The sequence below is a fragment of the Symphodus melops genome (genome assembly GCF_947650265.1).
Source record: "Symphodus melops genome assembly, chromosome: 16".
In the NCBI taxonomy this organism is placed as follows: Eukaryota; Metazoa; Chordata; class Actinopteri; order Labriformes; family Labridae; genus Symphodus; species Symphodus melops.
This window is the reverse complement of record NC_136706.1, coordinates 1349596-1369435: the sequence shown is the minus strand read 5'-3', so window position 1 is coordinate 1369435 and position 19840 is coordinate 1349596. Positions and strand designations below refer to the sequence as shown.

The 19840-nt window shown below is 43.1% G+C and overlaps 2 protein-coding genes across 2 annotated transcripts; one reads left to right on the top strand and one right to left on the bottom strand.

The window, feature by feature from the left end:
* Nucleotides 1-4902: 4902 nt before the first annotated feature.
* Nucleotides 4903-7148, top strand: gas1b (growth arrest-specific 1b). Its single transcript, XM_079364870.1, has one exon. The coding sequence runs from the start codon at nt 5283-5285 to the stop codon at nt 6072-6074; it is 792 nt and encodes a 263-aa protein (XP_079220996.1). The 5' UTR covers nt 4903-5282; the 3' UTR covers nt 6075-7148.
* A 7960-nt stretch (nt 7149-15108) lies between these two features.
* c9 (complement component 9) lies at nt 15109-19545 on the bottom strand. Its single transcript, XM_079365050.1, has 11 exons — nt 19450-19545; nt 19248-19338; nt 18927-19077; nt 18703-18844; nt 17811-17949; nt 17495-17716; nt 17140-17380; nt 16906-17037; nt 16426-16601; nt 15618-15849; nt 15109-15524 (listed from the first exon to the last, which is right to left on the bottom strand). The coding sequence occupies exons 1-11, from the start codon at nt 19515-19517 to the stop codon at nt 15367-15369; spliced, it is 1752 nt and encodes a 583-aa protein (XP_079221176.1). The 5' UTR covers nt 19518-19545; the 3' UTR covers nt 15109-15366.
* Nucleotides 19546-19840: the final 295 nt, after the last annotated feature.

The window sequence follows — 19840 nt, the reverse complement described above, 5'->3', positions numbered from 1 at the left end:
AGTTGGCAGAGCATCAGAAGACAAAAACAAATCTCAGTGCATCGGGACAAACCGATCCTGCAGGAAGGTTTATCTTTCATTGCTGGTGGTTCAAATACAGTAGTAACCATGGTGTTTGTGGTACGCGTCTGTGGAAGTGGTAAACAGAGCACTCAGATCCTCTTGATTTATTCCATGGTGTCATGGATGGGGACTGCAGGACCGGACCACCACCGCTGCTGCGTCTTACAAAGGCTGGTGTGTTTAGATTACATGCATGCGTGTGGTTACTGTCACTGAAGACAGTCTCATCTCAGATCCGACCACCGGACCCGTGTTCGGGTTTTTCTGCTCATAGGAACTGAGCGTAGTGAAGAAGACGAGTTATTTTACCTTATCTGTCACTGAGGATCTACTTCCTCTTCAAGGGAAACATCGTCAGAGTCAAGAGTTTCTTTGTCTTCTGTACACCCCTCTTTCTTTAGACACAGATAAACCCCGTTTTCACCAAGCAGTCCGGTTTGGTTCAGCGTAAACCAGCGAGTATTAGCATAGATTAGATTAGATTAGATTAGATTAGATTAGATGACTTTATTGTCCACCGTGGTGGAAATTTGTCTTTGGCTTCTCCAAAATATAAAAAACACACAGGACAAATTAAAACACTCCACAAAGTACAACAATACGCAATAAATAAATAAATAGTTGTGCAAACAGGTGACAAAAAAAAAAGGGGGGGGGGGGTCCAACACAGTGTAGCCCGTACATCAATCTAAGTTCAATGAAGAAGAGCGGTCCACAGTAAATTAAAGGAACCCTTTGGGGCCGGATTGGCACCCCAACAGAAGGGTACCAAAAAAGCAGGACGGTTTATTTTGACAGTGGAAACGCTAAACCGAACCGACCTGTACCGCTTGGTGGAAACGGGGCTTTACAGTACCTTTAAGGTTATTAGTGTGGGTTTATCATCCTCTTGTGATTGTATCAGCACCTGACCAGTGTCGGTGGGTCTCTGCAGGCTTTACACTGTCCAGTATAACAGATTTACCTGCAGGCATTATTAGCATTAACCTACACTACCTCTTTATCTGAAAGGTCCATGATCCTTTCTGTAGCATGCTCCAGTTTCACTCCATGGTGTTTCTCTGCTGCAGGAAACAAGACAAAGAACTCTCCAAGTCTTTAAACTGTTGGGATACATCAAAAAACGTAACCAACTATCTTCACATCATAGCGAGCTGCTCCCAAACGGTTAGCACTTCCTGAGTACATGATGCTGCCTAACCGCCTGACTGACCCACGTTTGAACTCAGTTCAAAGTCAAACCCCCCCCCCCCCCAGAGAGACTCACTTAGTCTGACAACATGTGGTACCATGCTCAAACATCTCTCGTGTTACAACAAACGAGCTAACGTGTGAAAACGCTCCTCTGTAGCTTTTCACCTGCAGCCGTCGGACAGTTTGAGAGAGGCCTTCTCAAGCAGGTTTCATCTCTATTATTGGTAGTTTTTATTCTTGCTTTAGCTTCCCACTTTAAAACGTCTTCATGCTCGGTTGCTGTTTCGTCACTGACTGATGTTGGTATTGTTGTTCTTCGACTTTGATTTCTCCCACAATGCTTTGCTCCAATTAGGGCGGGGCCGAGAGAGGGATGAAAGTAGACCCAGGCCGTCGTCTCTGGGGGAAATTGTTGGTTGTTTTTCTTTTAGCGTATCTCGTCTATTTTCATTTTAGTAATCTACTTTGGACTCCTGATTTTTGCTCTTTTGTGCGTTTTCATTTAAAAAAGCCACCGCTTTATTTTTCCGCCTTGCATGGTAATCTCTCAGTTTTGCAGTTGATGCAATTTATGCCCCGAGTCACCAATAAAACTTCAGCCCAGGAGATCCAATTACTCCTGATTTGTCAAAGTTTTTCTGGTGCATAATGGGGAAAAAGCCTGCAGGGAATCTGCTGTTGATTTGGTTAAAAGATGACAGTTATTCTGCTACTTTATGCACGGGCTGAACGAAAAGGACAAAGTTATTCTTTGTGTTTAACCGACATGATCGCAGCTCGTTTTTCAGTCGTTCGAAAAGAATGCCGAGAAACATGAGACACATCTAAGACAGACATCTGAGAATTTTCCAGGAGACACGGAGAAATGAAAAAATGCAGTCAGAAAAAAAAACACTTGGCAGCTTTTTAAAAAATGAATCCTTTCCCTCCCTCCCCTCTCTCTCTCTCCCTGTCCCTCTCTCTGGGCTTGGAAGCACTTGAATACAGAGTTCAGTGGATTGCAGCCGCTTGTGTGTAATGACTTCTGACAGCAGTGGAGACAAACTGAAGAGCACGTCTGTCTCTGCTTCAGTATTTACAAATCTACTCCCGGGAACCGCATTCCTATTCTGGAAACTCTATTATATGCAAGTCGCCATGAACAACCGCATCTACAGGATGCATATCCGGAGCAACCCGTTTGAAAATAAATGGAGGACAAGAAAAACTGGCCTCATACTTCCCTGCAAACGACCCAAAGACGCTTGCTAGCAGAGTAAAGAATCAGCGTGTATTAGAATAACTGAAGAGGTTCAGTTTGGGGGAGCGCAGCAGCTGCTGGCTCAACTCAATCTGGTCGTTGTTCTCGTCTGGCTACGACCCAGCACTGATGGGATTTATGCATTAACAGTAAAGTGAAACGTGTGGGCAGCATATGTTCTTGAAATGAAAGCTTCAAACAAGCCGTGTGCGTCAGTGTGTGCCTCGAGAAAGGCGTCATATCCCAAAGCGTGACAGAGCGCTAGCATCTACAGCACTGCTGTTAGCTTGAAGATCTCGCAAACAGTAAACAAGCTAATATGCTAATATGATGCAAGCTATATGATGAAAAATCTCAGGAAATACAACTTCATAACATGACACTGGAAATCCACACCACATATTAAAAAGACGTTTTTACAGCAGGCGTGTGTCCACGGTGAGGCGTGTAGCTGATCTAACTGACAGGTGGCTGAGTTAGCATTTCCAGCGTGGCGGCTGCTGCTGATGAGCCTCCAGCGCCCCCTGCAGGAACAGGCTTCATCCGTTAATAACTACAGTCTATGCTTCAAACAATTACATCACAAACAATTCGGGTATTAAGAACGTTTAAAGTTACGTGAATGTAAATGATTTAAATTGTGACACTTTTTTGAGATGCTAATGCTAACTTTTGAGCCTGCAGGACTCAGTAAGAAGGTTACCGTGGGTTTTAGGTTTCCATTGGTTGTTCAGTGTTGTTTTGGGCTTAAGCAGTCTGCTCTCATGTCAGATCTCTTGTAGTTAATGGACCCTTGAGCATCTCAATGTTTGAGCTTTCTCTGACCCCCTCTTTGATGTAGCCTTAGCTTGAGTCTGCAGTCGTCCTGTTGCTCTGGTATGCCTGCTGGATGACGTGGAGAGAGGGGGGTGGGGTGGGGGGTGTAAGTGTGGGTTGTTTGGGTAAGAAACTCCTCTGCTCTTGTCTTGACTCCTCTCTAATCTCTCTAATTGGAATTTGGGGGGGGGACGGGGACTGGCCCCTGAGAGCTGCCAGATCTTTGCAGTGATGGTGTGGTGAAGTGACAGGGTCAGAAGAACAAAGCTGACCGAATGAACGGGGGTAGTTTTGCTTTCTAGCCTTTTTCTTCTGTTGTCTTTAAGGTGCTTATAGAACCATTAGATGTTTGTTGACAGGGCTGCTTCCTCTTTAAGGTCTGTTTGTTAGAAAATACCCGGAACAAAAGGGAAAGTGCTGGATCAGGAGGATTTACGCCATCGTTTGAAGAAGAACGGCGCCCTTGTTACCGACCGTTCTTGTTGCACGGGTGAGCTCTGATAAAAGACTATTTGAAGTAGTTTGCAGCAGAATCATGTTGAGCATGATGTTGAATAACACAAGATAAATAATAAAAGATTAGCAAAACAAACAGTCCAGTCACATGTCCAGTCCGTCTGCAGATTCTGAACGTGAGCGTCACTTTAACAGAAGAGAGCTGTTGTTGTTTTTTTGTGCTGTGCAGTGTTATATCTGCGCGTGGCCACTGTAGCATGCTTAATTAAAGGCAATTAAGCCTGCAGTCAAGCTTGGCTGCTGATTGGTTGACAAACAACAACACTTTTGTTTTTAGCAGACTTACTGTCTGCTCTCCATTTTCTGAAACCTCACGTTTGTGTCGTGTCAAATTACGAGCTCTCAGGTATAAGAAGACCTTTATCTTAAACGTATCCGTCGGAGTGACGCGCACCTGACGTTAGCATCTTCCTCAGGATAAATACAGAGCCTTTGGGATGTTCTGACAGAGCTAGCTTAGCAACACACTGTGTTACTAACTCATAAACTGCTTCAACTTAAGCCACCTGATCTCCTCAGATCTGCTTAACAACAGTACAGCAGAAAGCAGCCCGACACTGTAGACTAAACTATGACAGCATTTATTACCTGTGCAGAAAAATGACATACTGCTCCTTTAACTTATATTTATAGTATAGATTCACCCTTACTAAGAATTTCTTGACTTCATATTTAAACAACATGACAGATGTATGTTTTCATATTCATAACAATTCTGTACCAACTTTTGGAGTGATGAAAAACTTTTATTCATCCTGAAACCTACAAATATTTAAGGTCATTTTTATACGGCACATTTTGGATTTACTAAATGTAAGCCTCTTTCAACAAAAACAAGTATAAGATACAAAAACATTTCCAACGTGTGATGACATAAATAATCAACCGGAAGTTAGAAGAGCATTCTGCAGAAAGTTTCCTCAAACACAAAACAGCTTGCGTCACTGCTCTTGCGCGTGACGAAATAATCACAACAGTTTCTCGAGCCAATCAGAAGTGGTTGTTGCAGCAACCTAGTCAGTCCATCAGCGCAGACTTCATCACAGATCTGCTGCAGTCCGGGTGGTTGCTGGACGCCAGCGGAGCGGAGCGGTGACTTTTTACACTCGCGGACAGGTCGCTTAACTTTGGGAAGAGTTTCGGGAATAACTTCCTCCTTTGTTTTTCAGCACGTTTCGTCTTGTGTGCACGTGCTGGGCGACAGATCGGCTGCGTGTGCATGTGAAGCCTCCAAACAGCAGCAAAGGGACCGAGTTGATCTGTGACTTTTGAATCCACGTTGAAAGTGAATATGATGGACTTGTTATGGACATCAGTGTTGACCTGCGTCGTACGTTGTGGCAGCTCTAATACCTTAACATCTAACATTATGACGTGATATAAAACCACCCGTGAGTAACCCTGCAGAAGCCCTGATGAATTCTAACGTATTTAAGATTTCTTCTTCCTGGAAATGGCAAATCGTGCCATATTGATGGAGCGGGTGGTGCTGTTGATATGCTGTGTATTGACCCTAATCATCGGCTCATGTATCGGCTCTCCTAACCACAGTCGCCGGCTGGTCTGCTGGAAAGCCATCCTCAAGTGCCACGGAGAGCCGGAGTGCCATTACGCTTACGACAACTACCTCTACGCGTGCGCTTCTGTCATCAACGGGGAGCGCAAGAGGTGTCCCAGCCACTGCATCTCTTCTCTCATCCAGCTTAATTTAACCCAAAGTGGGCCGGACCTGGAGGAGTGCGACTGCGCCCTTGACCCGGTCTGCAGGAGCACCAAACAAGCCATCGAGCCGTGTCTGCCGCGGACCAGCACCCTGGGCTGCACGGAGGCCCGGCGGCAGTGTGAGGCGGACACGTCGTGCAGCACCGCGATGAGGGATTATTTGTTTCAGTGCAGGAAACTTTTCGGAGGGGAGAAGTGCTCGGATGGGTGCCGGAGAGTGATAGCGAACATGCGCTCCATCCCTAAAGCGCAGCAGCTGGACACGTGCGTGTGTGATGGCACAGACAGGAACATCTGTGAGTACGTGAAAGTCAGCATGAAGACTTTCTGCTCGGAGTCCGCTGATAGGTTCGCGGGGAGCGGATTTTCAGACTCCGAGGAGGATTCAGAGGATGATTACATCGATCAGGAGGATTATCAATACGTGGAGAGCTCAAGTGACTCCACACTGAGTCAGACTCTGACAACTATCCTTTCAACCGCTTTGGTTTTTACGACATTAGTACGAGAGGTGATGCCTTAAAGTGCCGCTCGAGACTCAACACAGATCACATCAGTCTGCCTTTCACGGATCTCTGGGGCTGCAACGTTAGTTTTCTTCCTCCCCTGTCAAGATGATCCTGTTAGGACAAAATCAATACTACAAGTTGCCATGTGGGAATGTTTTCTAAAATATGGCTGTAATGAGTGCAGCTCCACACTCTGTTGTCTTTAAAACCAGCAGAAAGCACATCACAGTCTGTCCTGAATTAAGAATCAAGCTTTACATTCTACTGATCTGCACAAATCCTCAAACCCCCAAATGTTAAACTTTACTCTTGTAGGGTAAGATCAATAGTATATGTTGCTAATGAAGTTATATTTTCTAACAAATAAAGCTGTTTTTATGGTGCAACGAGAAGCTCGATTGTCGTCTAAGTCTGCAGAAATGACATCCAAATGTGTCCTGAAGCAACATCTCCACCTGTAAGAGGCTTTTTTTTCCCGCTGTAGATCTGCACAAATTGTCATGTTAAGTGCCTAGAATTCATATGCTGTTACAAATTCCACATTTTAGCCGTCAGAAAATGTTTAAGGGGCCATTTTTTATTGTATATCCCAATTATATAAAGTTAAATTGTACAGTATATTGTAAAAAAAAAAGTGTTTTTGTATAAATATTTCTTTTGTGAGAGACGAGTTTTGCACTGTACCAGAAGGTGAGCCACTCTTTTTTTTTTTTTTTTTTGAAGACCACAGAGGAGGGGAACATGTTCAAAGTGCCTGAAAAGTCTGGTTTTCTAGTCCCCATCATGTGACCATATCAGAGGCTTGCTGTGAAAGCAGCTGTACACAGACTTCCTCCACAAGCCCGTCATTAGAAACCAAAGTTGTTGTAAGCCTCAGAAAATGTGTCTAAATCTCCGAACAGGAAAAATAATGCAGGACAAACCCGAGGAGGGACTCACTTGACCTTGTCAACACGGATGTTTGTGTAAAGTACGAAGTGTTGATCCCCCCCCGCCCCCCCCTGGCAGCCTGATCTGGTGAGCGGAGATGTAAAGTGCCGTAATGAACACACACACACACTCCTCTGAATGTACATGCACATGAAATAAAAAAGGAGTTTAAATGATTATCTGGACGTTTGTGTCGCTCTGTCAAACTTTTCATGTGTCGTCTTTTCAGAGTGAAAGATGTTCGTGTCACACTTTGTTTGAACTCATCTGCATCTTTTTACACTTAGAAATGTTCCATCAACATTTGTTCCCCGTCGTTACGGATTCACAGTCTCATGACGAGCGTCAGTCGATGCAGATTGCAGATTCTTGGTCACATTTACACACTGATGGTAGAGGCTGCTGCGTGAGGCATCAAACAGGATAAACATTCATCTTCCCCAAGCTCACAGGTGCAGGAGCTGGGAATCGAACCCTCGACCTTCCTGTTGAAAGACTCACTTACCACTGAGCCACAGCTCAGGGTGATAAACACAGTAAGACGTTGAAACTTCTCCAGCTTTAACTTACATGACTCGCAGGTTAGCATCGCAATGTTTTTGTTTTGCTAACGTTACGATAAACAAAGCTTCTCCTTTTGTCTAAAACAGCTGTTTGCAGGCCTTTTATGTTACATATTTTTGGTGAATGGTAACTTCATTGAGATAAATAAAAAATAAAAAATTCTGTAATGAGGCTGAAAGTCTTTTTATCCAATCAGGGGAATAACGTGTGTACTCCTTAAAAACAGCTGATTGAGTGCATTTAAACAAAAACTACAGAGGCCCTATGTGGACATTCATCCTAATAGTTTCCTTTACTCTGTTTCTTCACGATAACGAATCTTTTCCACTTGTCCTCCCAGGATCTGGACTTCTGTGCGTCCATAACTCTGGAAAACGCTGATTTAAAAGTAAAACCACCAAGATGAACTGGTAATCACGGGGAAGATAAACATGTTAAAACTTTCTGCAAACATCCAAAACCTTTTCTCCTCGTTTCTTTAAAGTAAAATAAAATAAAATACATGGATGCATATTTTCTCTAAAACAACGCGGAGCATTTCGGCAGGAAAATGACAAAAGTCAGTTTACGAGCTCATGAGTCACTCAGCTCCCTCTCCAGTGTCTCCTCCTGCACTTGTGATAATGGGTCTTGAAACCATTGATGGCAGCCATGTTGCTTTTCAGAGGGGGGAAAGAGATGGGCCCTGAAGCCCATTGATTGGAGGAGAAGTCGAGTGGCACCTCTATTATGGAGATCCCAAAACACACAATGGTGCAGCGGTACAATGTGGGGGCACTTCATTCACTCCTTTTTTTTTTTTTTTTCCTGGCTGTCACCTCTTTTCAGGGGAGTGGGGGGAGGCGGGAGGAGACGGCTATCTAAGAGGAGGACGGAGGAGTTATGTGTGTGAACGCTGGGCTTTTATCGCTCGCTTTAAGGCCTGCTGGGAGTCTGTCTACAGATACATTTATATGTGCAGGTCATGTTCTCGTAAAACTCGACGCATAGATTCTCTGTTATCGTTCTTTAGCAGCCTCTGGAAGTTTAAAGCGCTGGGCTTTAAACGGCCTAAAAAAACAGAAATCATAAATCTCACAATGCCTGAAAACCAACAAAGCAAATGTGGTTTTTGTTACGAGAAACGAAAGCCTGTCACTGTCACTTTAAGAGAGCCGGCCCCCCCGCTGCACCCATTAATAATTGTAATGCCTTTTTATTATTGTTGGGGATAATGAAGGGATGAGGATCATATGGGAGGCCCGGGCTATACTTTGCCCTGAAATGTTTTCAATTAACTTTTGGCACCAGAGGAAAATGGGAACGTTGTGTTTTTTTTCCCATGCTGAATCGGAAAAGAGGCGACTTGGTCTTTTGGTGCGGGGGACCAGAACATCATTAAAATTGCTTCATCATAACCAAGTGTTGCTTGGCCGACCTCCCCTCCTGCCCCGCCCTGAGCCCCCCCCCCCCCCTCTTAAAACAAACACGCAGCCTGGGATAAACGACATTTAGTTGGTTTTACTCACTTTCTTAACGTTCCTCGGTCATGAATATGTGTGGGCACATAAAACTCCCCTGAATGCATCATGGATTTATGGCTCCTGTTGGATAAACTTCTAAATCATAATGTAACCTAAAGCCTTTTTCTGCAAGATCAACAAAACTGCTCTTCCTCCTCGGAACGACTTTTTCCTTTCAAACGTTCGATCCTGCAATAAAACTAACTTATTCCACTTAAAGTCAAATCACATGACCATAACCTCGGCTCGAAATGGAAAGATCTTAAAAAACACAACTGTCTCAGTCTTCATCTTCTCCTTGAGAAGAGGTCTGACCACAGAAACAGGGGACGTCTTTGGTGGCTTCGTCTGTAGATACAGGATTAGCTTTTTGGCGTGTCGAGGCGTTTATCTCACCGCAGTACGTCGTACCAGACGTACGTCCAGCCTGAACCCTCAGTTTGTGTCATCGCCATCTTGGATGACTAGACATGGACACTGTAGTTTGTGCAAAATGGAGCATTGTCATTGGCTGGTAATTTTTTTTACATTTACATTAAAAACACCCGAAAAGCCAGCCAACCACTTTTTTTTTTTTTTTTGTAAATCTGAATTTTTATTTTTTAGATTTTTTTAGGATCTTTTCATAGTTAATTTACACCATGGCTCAGAGAGAATTTTTTTTTGATTCTTCGGTATGTCTAGCACATGTTGAAAAATGGACAATAAAGATGACTTTGACTTGTGTGATCAAGTCACCGACCTGTTGATCGATACACAAGCCTTAATTATGCATCATGTCCATTCTCTGTACCTGTGCTTGTGTACCTGTTCCTTTACCTCGTGCATGAGCATACAGCAACGAGAGCCAATGAAGTCCTTTACACTACAAACTGGACTTTGGGGGTCCAGACTCAACGTTGGATGTCGCACTCGTCTGATCTTGAATTTCCCTCGGGATCAATAAAGTATCTATCTATCTATCTATCTATCTATCTATCTATCTATCTATCTATCTATCTATCTATCTATCTATCTATCTATCTATCTATCTATCTATCTATCTATCTATCTATCTATCTATCTATCTATCTATCTATCTATCTATCTATCTATCTATCTACTGAATCCTGTTTACCTTGTGTGGATTTCTTTACAGGTTTAAATCTTTGTCCCTGGATGCTCAAGGGTTACTCTTCAGTTTTAACCCAAAATAAACAACTTTAGCAAAAGCAAAGTAGTAAAAACCCCGGTGACCCACAGTAATTGGAGGTTCAGGGGGTGGACTTGAGGAGGGCAGCACCCTGAGCTTTTAGAGAGGTGGGAAAGGTGGAGGAGGGGTTGATTTATGATTGAGGGTTCATGGGGGGAGGGGGCTGTGCATGGGTGAATGTCAGGGGGTTTCGAGCCTCGCTGAATAACGATGCAAAGAAGGAATATTTAATCCACCAATCAGATCCCTTCTCTCGGCCATGCCTGGGTAGGAATTGTCCTCGGGTTACCTCCCCTGATCCCTCCTTCAGCCCGGCCTGGGAGCAAGGGTGTGAAGTTTGAAGGCTCGGGAGGAGGTGGGGGGGGGGACACAAAACATAGCTGACAAGGGGGCATAACTTCATTTCCACGGTGCTGGGACAGCTGTGTGGAGTAATCTGCCGTGGCAGCCCCTTAAAACTTCAATGCCTTTAGTGACCCGGGGAAGTGGGGAGGGGGCAAACTCCAACTGTGTCAAGGCGTTTAGGAGTGCAAGGAGGGGTGGGGGGGGGGGGGGGCTCCTTTCACACCCTCCAAAGGCTTTTGTTGTAAAAAATATCCCTTACCTCTTTTTCGCTGAATGCGAGGACTATATGTTTATGAGAGGAGACGACAATGGCTCCTGTTGGAGACCTAGAATTCATTTTCTCGCTCGTGAAACCCAACGTGCCAAGTCCTAAGATTTGAGTTTTTAAAGGGAACATAAAATGCATTCACTCTTTTTTTTTTTATCTTACCTGATGAATCTCTAGAAATAAATATCTAGATTTTTTTTTTAATGGGTGAGAGAGTTTGAAATGTTCGACTCGAGATTTAAAATTATAATTCTGCAACTAAACTGCAAGTCACCTGCAAGAAAAAAAAAAGTCCACGTTTGCAGTCAAATATTGGATTTTGAACTGAACATATGATGTATTGTGTTGTTGTTTTACTTGTTGCGTGTCATTTTTTAATTTCCTATTCAAAAAGCTTGACTGAGTTTTTCTTCGGCCAGCTGACGAGCGAAACATTTTGAATCTTAATCACATGTGTAAGTTCAAATCAAAACAAAAATAATTTGCAAATTAATTCACTTTATAGTTTGAGTCAGCATATGTACAAAAAAAAAAGGTATCAGGCAGTCCATCGATGCAGAGGGGTTCATTATTTGGTGCTAACTGTTCTGTTGAAGGCTGAAGGAAGAACAAAACATTTTAGCCTAAGATAATGGCCCGAGGCTGGGTCGCTGTCCGCGCTGAATGGGGTCTCCCTGGAGCTCAATAAGGTCCCAAACTTTTACTCCATTATGCTGACAACCTAAAGGCCAGGGGGTCCCACCCCCAGTGGTTACCTCTCAAGTATGCATTCATCACCCCCCACTGCACACACACACACACACACACACAGACACGCACACACATAATCTGAGGGATCTATGGGAGGCAATATCTTCTGAAAACGTACGGAGGAGGAAGAAGTAGTGAATGTGATGTGTTCAAATATAACGGTTGAATAACTGCTGTGACATTCGCACCTCGTACACACACACACACACACACACACGCACACACATCCTGTTGCTCATCGGCCTCTGCTTGACCTTCTGCTTTTACAGGAAACCTCGACATGACCTCCTGCTTTTCTTTGAATTAAGGTACAGGAAATGTCTCAACTTTGTTCTGTGCCAAACTCTTAATCTGCCCTATGACCAAGCCGGCAACCTCCGGCATGAAGAAGAAAAAATGAAGGAACGGGAAGTGTAAAATCCTGCAGTTCCTTGAGTGTCCACTTGAGGCTGTTCCCAGGAACATCGGAAGTCGCGTACACATGACTGGCAATAAAAAAAAGCATTTTTTACAGCATAAATTAACATGTTTACAGCCTGGTACTAAAAAAAAAGTTTGATTAGTTATTGTCATCACTGTCACACAGTACTGGGGTGAATTATTTAAAAACGACACCATTTTGATTTTATGAACGATAAGTGTTCTCCATAGTTAGGCGTGTAGCTGAGCTGATTAGGAGGCGTAAAACCCGCCTCGGTTCGAGCTCTCAACCTGTCGTTAGCTTGACTCAAAGTCAGGATGAGACTGCATTTCCAACATGGTGGCTGCTGCTGATGAGCCTCCAGCGCCCCCTGCAGGAACAGACGGCTCACATCACTCAGGCTTCGTCCGTTAATATTTACAGTCTAGAGTTTGTCGATCTCCACTCCTCCCCCTTTTGATGCAGGGGGGCCTTCTTCCATCTTGCTCTGCAGCCTGGTGTGCTACTCTGTATTGTTTCTTCCTTACTTGGAAGAATTAAAAAAAAAGAGAGCCAGATCATCGTTCGAGAAGATTCATTTCCACCTGGCAGTCAATAAATGTTTTCCTCCACTGCAGAGGGACCAGAGGGGCTTTAGCGGCTCAGGCCATTTTAAATTAAATTCAGAATGTCCGACATTAAACTCAGAACTTTTAACGTCATGGTTAATCAGTGTATTTTATAACCGATGGATTTCTCATCACAAGAAGTCTCCATTTGAAATGAAATGTAAGCACATTTCCCTTTCACAGGCCTGTGCACATTCCTAAATATTGTGCAAGGCTGCAGCAGCTCGATCACTGGTGCTGTTTGTTTAACGGGGCCTCTGGCACGAGGATCTCCACTCATGCCTGCAGAGTTGGCGCTTAAAGGACAGAGTTTAAATCCATGAGCAAACATGGGAATAAAAGGCTTTAAGCTGAAGCGAACGCCCCGGGTGAGAGCAAATAGTCTATTATTCAGTATTTGTCCATCATGTAAATCCAAGAGATTGACAGTTAATCCATCAATACTGAATTTTGTCTTCATTTGCAACATTCAATTGAGGACAGTTTAGCACAGATGGACACCATCATGCTCATTGCAGTTGTCAGGTTGCAGCCTGTCCTGCAGCCTTCGCTTTTGCATTCGAAGAACTGTGTTTTTTTGTATGTTTTTTCATTCTTAAAATGGTAAATGGACTTGTGCTTGTACAGCTAAAAACTTCTCTGGTCTTCTGACTATTAAAAGCTGTTTTTACACCAACCTATTTATACGCCGCAGACGAAGCAGCAGAAGCAATTCGGGGGTTCAGCAACATGTTGCTGCAGGAGCCGGGGATCAAACCCGTGGACATATTGTCGCTTTAAGTAGATGTTTACGTCTCTCTTTCCAACGGCTTCTCCCTTCAATCCCACTGTGGTCACTTCTGCTTTCAAAAAAATATAATGACAGCAAAAATGTTAAAACTTGAGGCTACAAAACGGAATTCCACGAAACGCTGGATATCGTCCAAGTGGCTCACTTTCTAAACACAACATTGTCTCTGCTTTACAGGGATGTAGATAATCAGAGTATGCAGAATATCCATAAGCATTAAAAAACATGTGAGTCCTTCAGCTTGTTAAATGAAAGCCAGGAAAAAATGTTTTATAAGTTATAAAAGCCACAGAAGAACAGCTGTCTAAATGATCATTACTTGCATTCAGATAACTCCCCCTTCATATTTGCACATTTCTCTCTGAGCAGATTAAAGTACAATAATGAGATTGTGTGAGTTTCATCCAATATTTGCATTGGCACTGCAGCCCCGTCTCCCGTATGAAGACAAACACCGCTTAAAGGTTTCTTCTTTTGTTTTCAGTCTCGTCTGCAAAAACACCAAATTTACGTTAGAGCCTTCTGCAAAAAAAAAAAAGAATCCTCTGCAGCTGAAGCGAAGTACATGAAGCAATGCATGCATGATGTCGTCCTTTGTGTTTGTCGTGTTCATGTCCAACACCTTCAACTCTCCCGTGTGTCTCTCCATTCCGCTCAGCCTCATCTGGTTCTCGTTAGCAGAGCACGGCCAGCTGGAATGTGTTTGTGCTTTTAAAAATGAGTTATTTGCCCATTAATACATACTTCAGCCTGACACTATTTTAAGAGTGGAAAAACACAGCGTTGTTTGTGGTCAGAGAGCCAACGTTCCTTTGGATCTAAATGTAAGTCTGATTAATGATTAAACTGAACGTGCTGTTTTGTCTGTTCGGGGTGCAGCGGGCTGCAACAGACGTCTGAGGAAGAAGTGATAGAAGGAACTTTTAATGTTCATTATTGGATCAAAGCGGGCCGATAAAGACAGAGAGGAAAGAACTGACAAGTTGTGCTTTTAACAGACACAAAACCCAATAATTTGAGGGGCGAGCAAAAACAAACCTCTGACTTTTTCAGCCAGACTTTACCTGGAATATTTACAGCCAGCCGCCTGGTGAAATATTCAGGAAAATTCACCTCGACTGAGCAGTAGAGGGCGACAACAACATATCCTGCGACCGGTGTGATCTTCTTCTTCTCTGCTCTCTTGTTCTACTTCACTCTATTAGTGATATGGTGACTGTGTTGATTTACACATTTCTGGTGTTCATATAGGACGCTCACTTTTGCAGAAAAATTTCCAGGAGGAGCTGCATGTCAGAATTTTTCTTTCTAACTTTATCCAGAGTTTCTCCTTCCAGACTCCAAATATGATCCTGTTACTGCAGCACGGTGCATCGACTGTATCCCTGCACGGAATTAAACCTTTACCCCATTATAGTTTTCTACACGTGGCTTTGATATGAAGGCAAATATTCTCATTACGGCATCATATAGCGATGTGTTTTTTTTACGTCATGGCTTACCTTAGGAGACCCCCCCCCCCCCCCCCCCCCCCGCCATCCCTCCCTCCCCTCCCTCCCAAATGAAAGGGATAGTCTCCCTGTTATGAGGTGCATGTGTAAAAAAATGTCCAAGAGTTCAAACTTAAAGAAGCAGCAGCGTTTTTTACTTTTACAATGAAATGTACAGAACAAAGGGGACGACTTTAACTTTGAATCTTTATTAAAATTGCTATTAATAATGTAATAACTTTTATGATTGGGGATTTAAAATGACTTTCAGCCAAATATTTGTACATATTTACATTTCATGTTTAATACTCAAACTTCACAATCCCCCCTAAAAAAAGACTAAAAATGTCTGACCTGCGTTATCCATTACCAACCTGCAGGGGGCGATGTAAAACAGCAGGTTCAGGTTGTACGCGTGTAAATGAAAGAGTTGATATATTTTCTGTTTAGCAGTATTCATCACTTCGTATATCTCCTCTGCACGCAGCTCCAGGCAGCCCGTCTGTGTTACAGGTGCGTGTCCGTGTGCGTACCCCTCCACTGCAGTTCGACCAGTAGGACCAGCATGACCAGTTACCTTCCTCATTAACTGGAGGTCTTGGAGCTGCAAAACACGGACCAAAAAATATCATTAATATTTTATTTTTACAATAAAAAGCATTGCTGCAATATGCTAATTTATCCATTCGCGTCTTACCTGGCGGGTTAGCTTTATCACCCTTAAAATTCTGGCATGCCAAACCCTCAAACAGGTGAGGACAAAGGCAGATACACTTTCCGTCCAGCAGAGTCAAAGAACCTCCGTTACGACAAGGCTTACACTTGCACACGCTGTACTCAGCCACGTAGTCTGCCGTGGCCTGCTTCAGGTTGGATATCCGGGAATTAGCACCTGGAATATTGGGAACTAAATTGTAGATGGGATCCGGCTGTGGAAAGAAACACACAAGGATACATCATTTTTTTTTTTGGGGGGGGGGGTATATATTTTTAAATGTAATAGAGTTTTCTCTTAAAACCATTAAAGGAAAAGCTCAAGCATCAGCAAAGGGATAAGAGCTTCTTTGTGTGCGCCGAACAGTCGGAACTTAAAACTAAACATTGGACAAAAAGTAGATTATTTCTTGTCGTGCTTCTTGGCAGTCAATCTTATTCCATTGGAGCAGCCTGTTGATTTCCCTTTTAAATGCTGCCACATTTGTAAGGAACATGCGTTTGTGGGATGAGCAGCAGAGCAGAGGATGTGCGCTGTACCCATTAAAAAGTCACCAAAATCTTCTCTGCCAAGTTCATCCTGAGCTGGAAAAGTGTAAATATTGACCCTCTAATGGTGGTAGGTGAAAGTCTGGGAATAAATAAATTAACTAACTTATCTTGAATGTTCGAATAAAAATATGTAGAGAAACGATCCACTGGTTGTCGGGATTATTGCAGCCTGGATCAAGTGGTCAAGTCTGCACCTTTCCACGAGGCTCGCATCGTAAAGTCACGATCGTCAGTCCTACCTCACTGTTAATCAGTGCGGGGGCCGCAGCGATGGTCCGGGCCCAGTTCTGATACGTAGCGATGTCCATCACGCCTTCCTGGTTTAATTTCGCCCTCATGGTAACGGCACTTTCCAGAGTTCCTCCTTTCACTGATGTCATCACTTTATCCACCACTGCTTTTCCGAAAACTTCCCCTGAGAAGCAAACGGAGAACATCTCTCTTACAACAGGAACATTAACGCACAGCTCAGTCACTGTTGTGTCTGCTGAATGTCAGAAGAAAAGACGGGGAGGTTTTATTTGTACGTCTAACAACCTGTGAAGAGGTTGGGAAGTCGCTTGAGTCCGATGTTTTTCCAATCACCATCGAATTTCAAATTTTGGAGGGAATACAAATCTGACTTCATAGATCACCTATCCCGCCCCGTTCTTTCTTCCCAGAGATTCAACAGAATAATTACTTGTCTTAGAATAAGGAAGGCGATTAGAAAAGCATACCTTCTACTTTTGATGTTACGTCATCACAGTCGTCTAGGGACACCTTTCCTTTCCCATCAGATATCTCCGTGGTACCGAAGTCCACCGTGATGCCTAACTTGACGCATTCTTGAATCTTTCTCTCTGTCAGATCTGCGAGAATCATGAAGCTTGGAGGATGAGTGTCCATCATTTTTTATTTAGTTATTCAATTTTGACAAAAAAAAAAAAAAAAAAAAAAAAGATAAAGCATACTTTTTGCCTTGATGCTGTCCTGGTTGAGAACGTAGATAAACTCATACTCGCCGCCAGACTTCCCGTTTTTGGTGTAGTGGGTCCCATAGTCCTCCAGAAAAGCAAAATAAATACCCTTTTCATACTCCAAAGGCAAAGACTTGACATGCTCTACGAACTCCTCGGCCACTTGTAGCTGATGGGAGCGCATTCTGTAGGTGCTTAGCTGTACTTTTCCTTTCACCCGCATGAAGCTCTTGTTCTACATTTACAAGAGAAAAGAAGCAAAGACAGTCACCAGACAGTTGTTTAATCTTGAAATGTGTGATACTCATTTAGTCACAACCTGAATTACTCCGCTCTGACTGAAGTTTACCTTGATGTTGGAGTACTCCGAGACCTCCTTTATCATTGTCTTCTTTTCGTATTGACCACCTAAATCCACACCCACAGAAACATTCGACAGAGACGGCTCGCTTGGGTTGAATTTGAAGGAAAGTCCAGCATCAACTTTGAAAGTCATCTCTCTCAACAGTTCCCTCAGGAGGCTGTGAGTGTCTTCATAGATTTCTCTCGAGACGGTTTCCTCCACCAGAGTCTGGAAAGGCAAAGAAAGGTAATTCTCTCCGTTTCACAAACACACAGTGAATGCATCAATAGGATTAAAAAAAGTCGAGATACTTCTTGCTGACCTGATAGTTCAGCACACCAACGTTCCAGGGACGCCTGTCGTCTCGCCCAGTGTTTGGATTCCGCACTCGATCACACCTCCCGTTGAAGTAATCGTTGTTAAAGGGGTTCATTCGAGGATCTGCACCCAAGATGTTGATTCTGGTGAACAAAGAGGGACCACTTTTAAAGTGCACATATTCTCCTCGTTTTTTTTAAGCCAATTTAAATAAGCCTCTGAAGTCCCCAAACCGTGTGTGAAGTGTGTTGTTGTAAATCCACTCTGATCCTGTATTTGATCATGTCTATAAACCCCTCTATTTCAGCCCTGCTCAGAACAGGCTGTTTCTGTGTCTGTCGCTTTAAATATGTAAATGAGCTGCGGGTGGTAAGGGGGAATCTCTAGATTCACTAGAGACACATGTTAGTGTTAGAAAATATTCTGAAGTGTATTTTGCAGAACATGTGACCTTTAAGTTTCTAAAAATGACAGATGGTGATCAGATCCTTATTCTTTACAGCTACAGAGTTAGGCTAGCTCTATTCTCCATGACTAGCTTAGCTTAGCATAAGGCTTGGAATAAAGGGCAAACCAGATAATTAGACTTTGACATTGATGAGTGGTACTTGTAGGTGAATTATTTAAAATGTAAAACAGAATGAGGTTACTTTTCCTCTCAAATTAGATCTAAGAAGTATTGCCCTTCTGTGATTGGCTAGAAAAGTCCAACAGCCAGAACTTTAAACCAAACATTGCACAAAAAAAGTAAGCAATTGTTTGGTAGATTATTTCTTTGTTGTAAGGTTTCTTGGCGATTAATCTCATACTGTTGGAAAGCCTTTTGGTAATTGGTACAATTAATAATATTAAATTACTTTTACTGTTTGACTGAAGAACTAATTAAAAGAATATACCCATATCCTGCTGTTCTGCCTTGCTCATTGGTCTCCACGACTGATGACTGACATGGTCTACGGATATCATCGCAATCTTCATCCGATCCATCCTCACAGTCGTAGTCCCCATTGCACATCAATCTTTTCTTGATGCACGTACCTGTGTAAAGATGAAGTAGAAGTTTAATTGATAGGTTTACGATGACAATAAAATAAATATAGTGTAAAAGAAGTTGAAGTACCTGACTCGCACTGGAACTCTGAATCGGAGCATACAGGTGGCGGTGGTTGATCACATACAGAGTCCGTCATACAGAACTCCCGGTCCCCTATCGATCCTTGACAGGACTTACCATCAAACTGACCAAACACTTCGACACTTCGAGAACGCCTCTGAAAATCACGCCACATGTTAAAAGAAGCAATATGTAACTCTGACCCCCTAGTGTTTGAAATGGGTACTGCAGTCTAAATTCAAAACATCGCAACAAAGCGGGATGTGAGCCAAAATATTATGGTATGCCGTGGTTAACTTTCAAATGGGCCATTTTTAATGGACTCACTCTGCTTTTGGTGCAAGGATCACAAGCACTCCAGTCTGACCAGCGGCTCCAGGCACAGTTTACTGCTGGTGGATCAGGAAGTTCCACTCCCCTGAAATACCGGTATTAACGTAAATGCATTTTTTGTCCGGTTCAAACTTTGTACAAATTTAAAAATTGCCGTCCTTGTTGTCTTGCGAAATTAAATAGAAAAACGACTTACAGTCCTTCCCCAAAGAGCGCCACAGTGAGACACAGGCCGCAGAAGCCAAGAGCCACCTCAATCCTCATCTTGGATCTTTAGACGAGACAGATAGTGTTGAGTGTCTGCTCCCCTTCTTTAGCCTTTTAAGCGACCTCTCTGTCAATAATTATCTGACTGTAATCAAGGTCAGCAGTTTGGACTTCAGAGGCAGCCATATTGATTGATTTGGGAAACTCCGAAAGCAGAGACGACAGCGTTTGAATATTTTGTTCTTCAAATGATGAGTTCACACATAACCTTTTTGTTTAGCTTATGTTCTTATCATATTGTTGAACCGGCTTTTATTTTTGTTTGCATCGATTAGCTGTAATTTTAACCATTTACTTTAACGTTTTTCCCTGAGACACAT

What these genes read in the sequence shown, in the direction of transcription:
- gas1b (XM_079364870.1), top strand. Translation starts at nt 5,283, where the DNA reads ATGGCAAATCGTGCCATATTGATGGAGCGGGTGGTGCTGTTGATATGC.
- c9 (XM_079365050.1), bottom strand. Translation starts at nt 19,517, where the DNA reads ATGAGGATTGAGGTGGCTCTTGGCTTCTGCGGCCTGTGTCTCACTGTG. An exon ending in GGACAGCATCAAGGCAAAAA is followed by an intron (nt 17,038 to 17,139) that starts GTATGCTTTATC and finishes TGATTCTCGCAG; the next exon opens with ATCTGACAGAGAGAAAGATT. An exon ending in CCGCACTGATTAACAGTGAG is followed by an intron (nt 15,850 to 16,425) that starts GTAGGACTGACG and finishes TTCTTTCCACAG; the next exon opens with CCGGATCCCATCTACAATTT.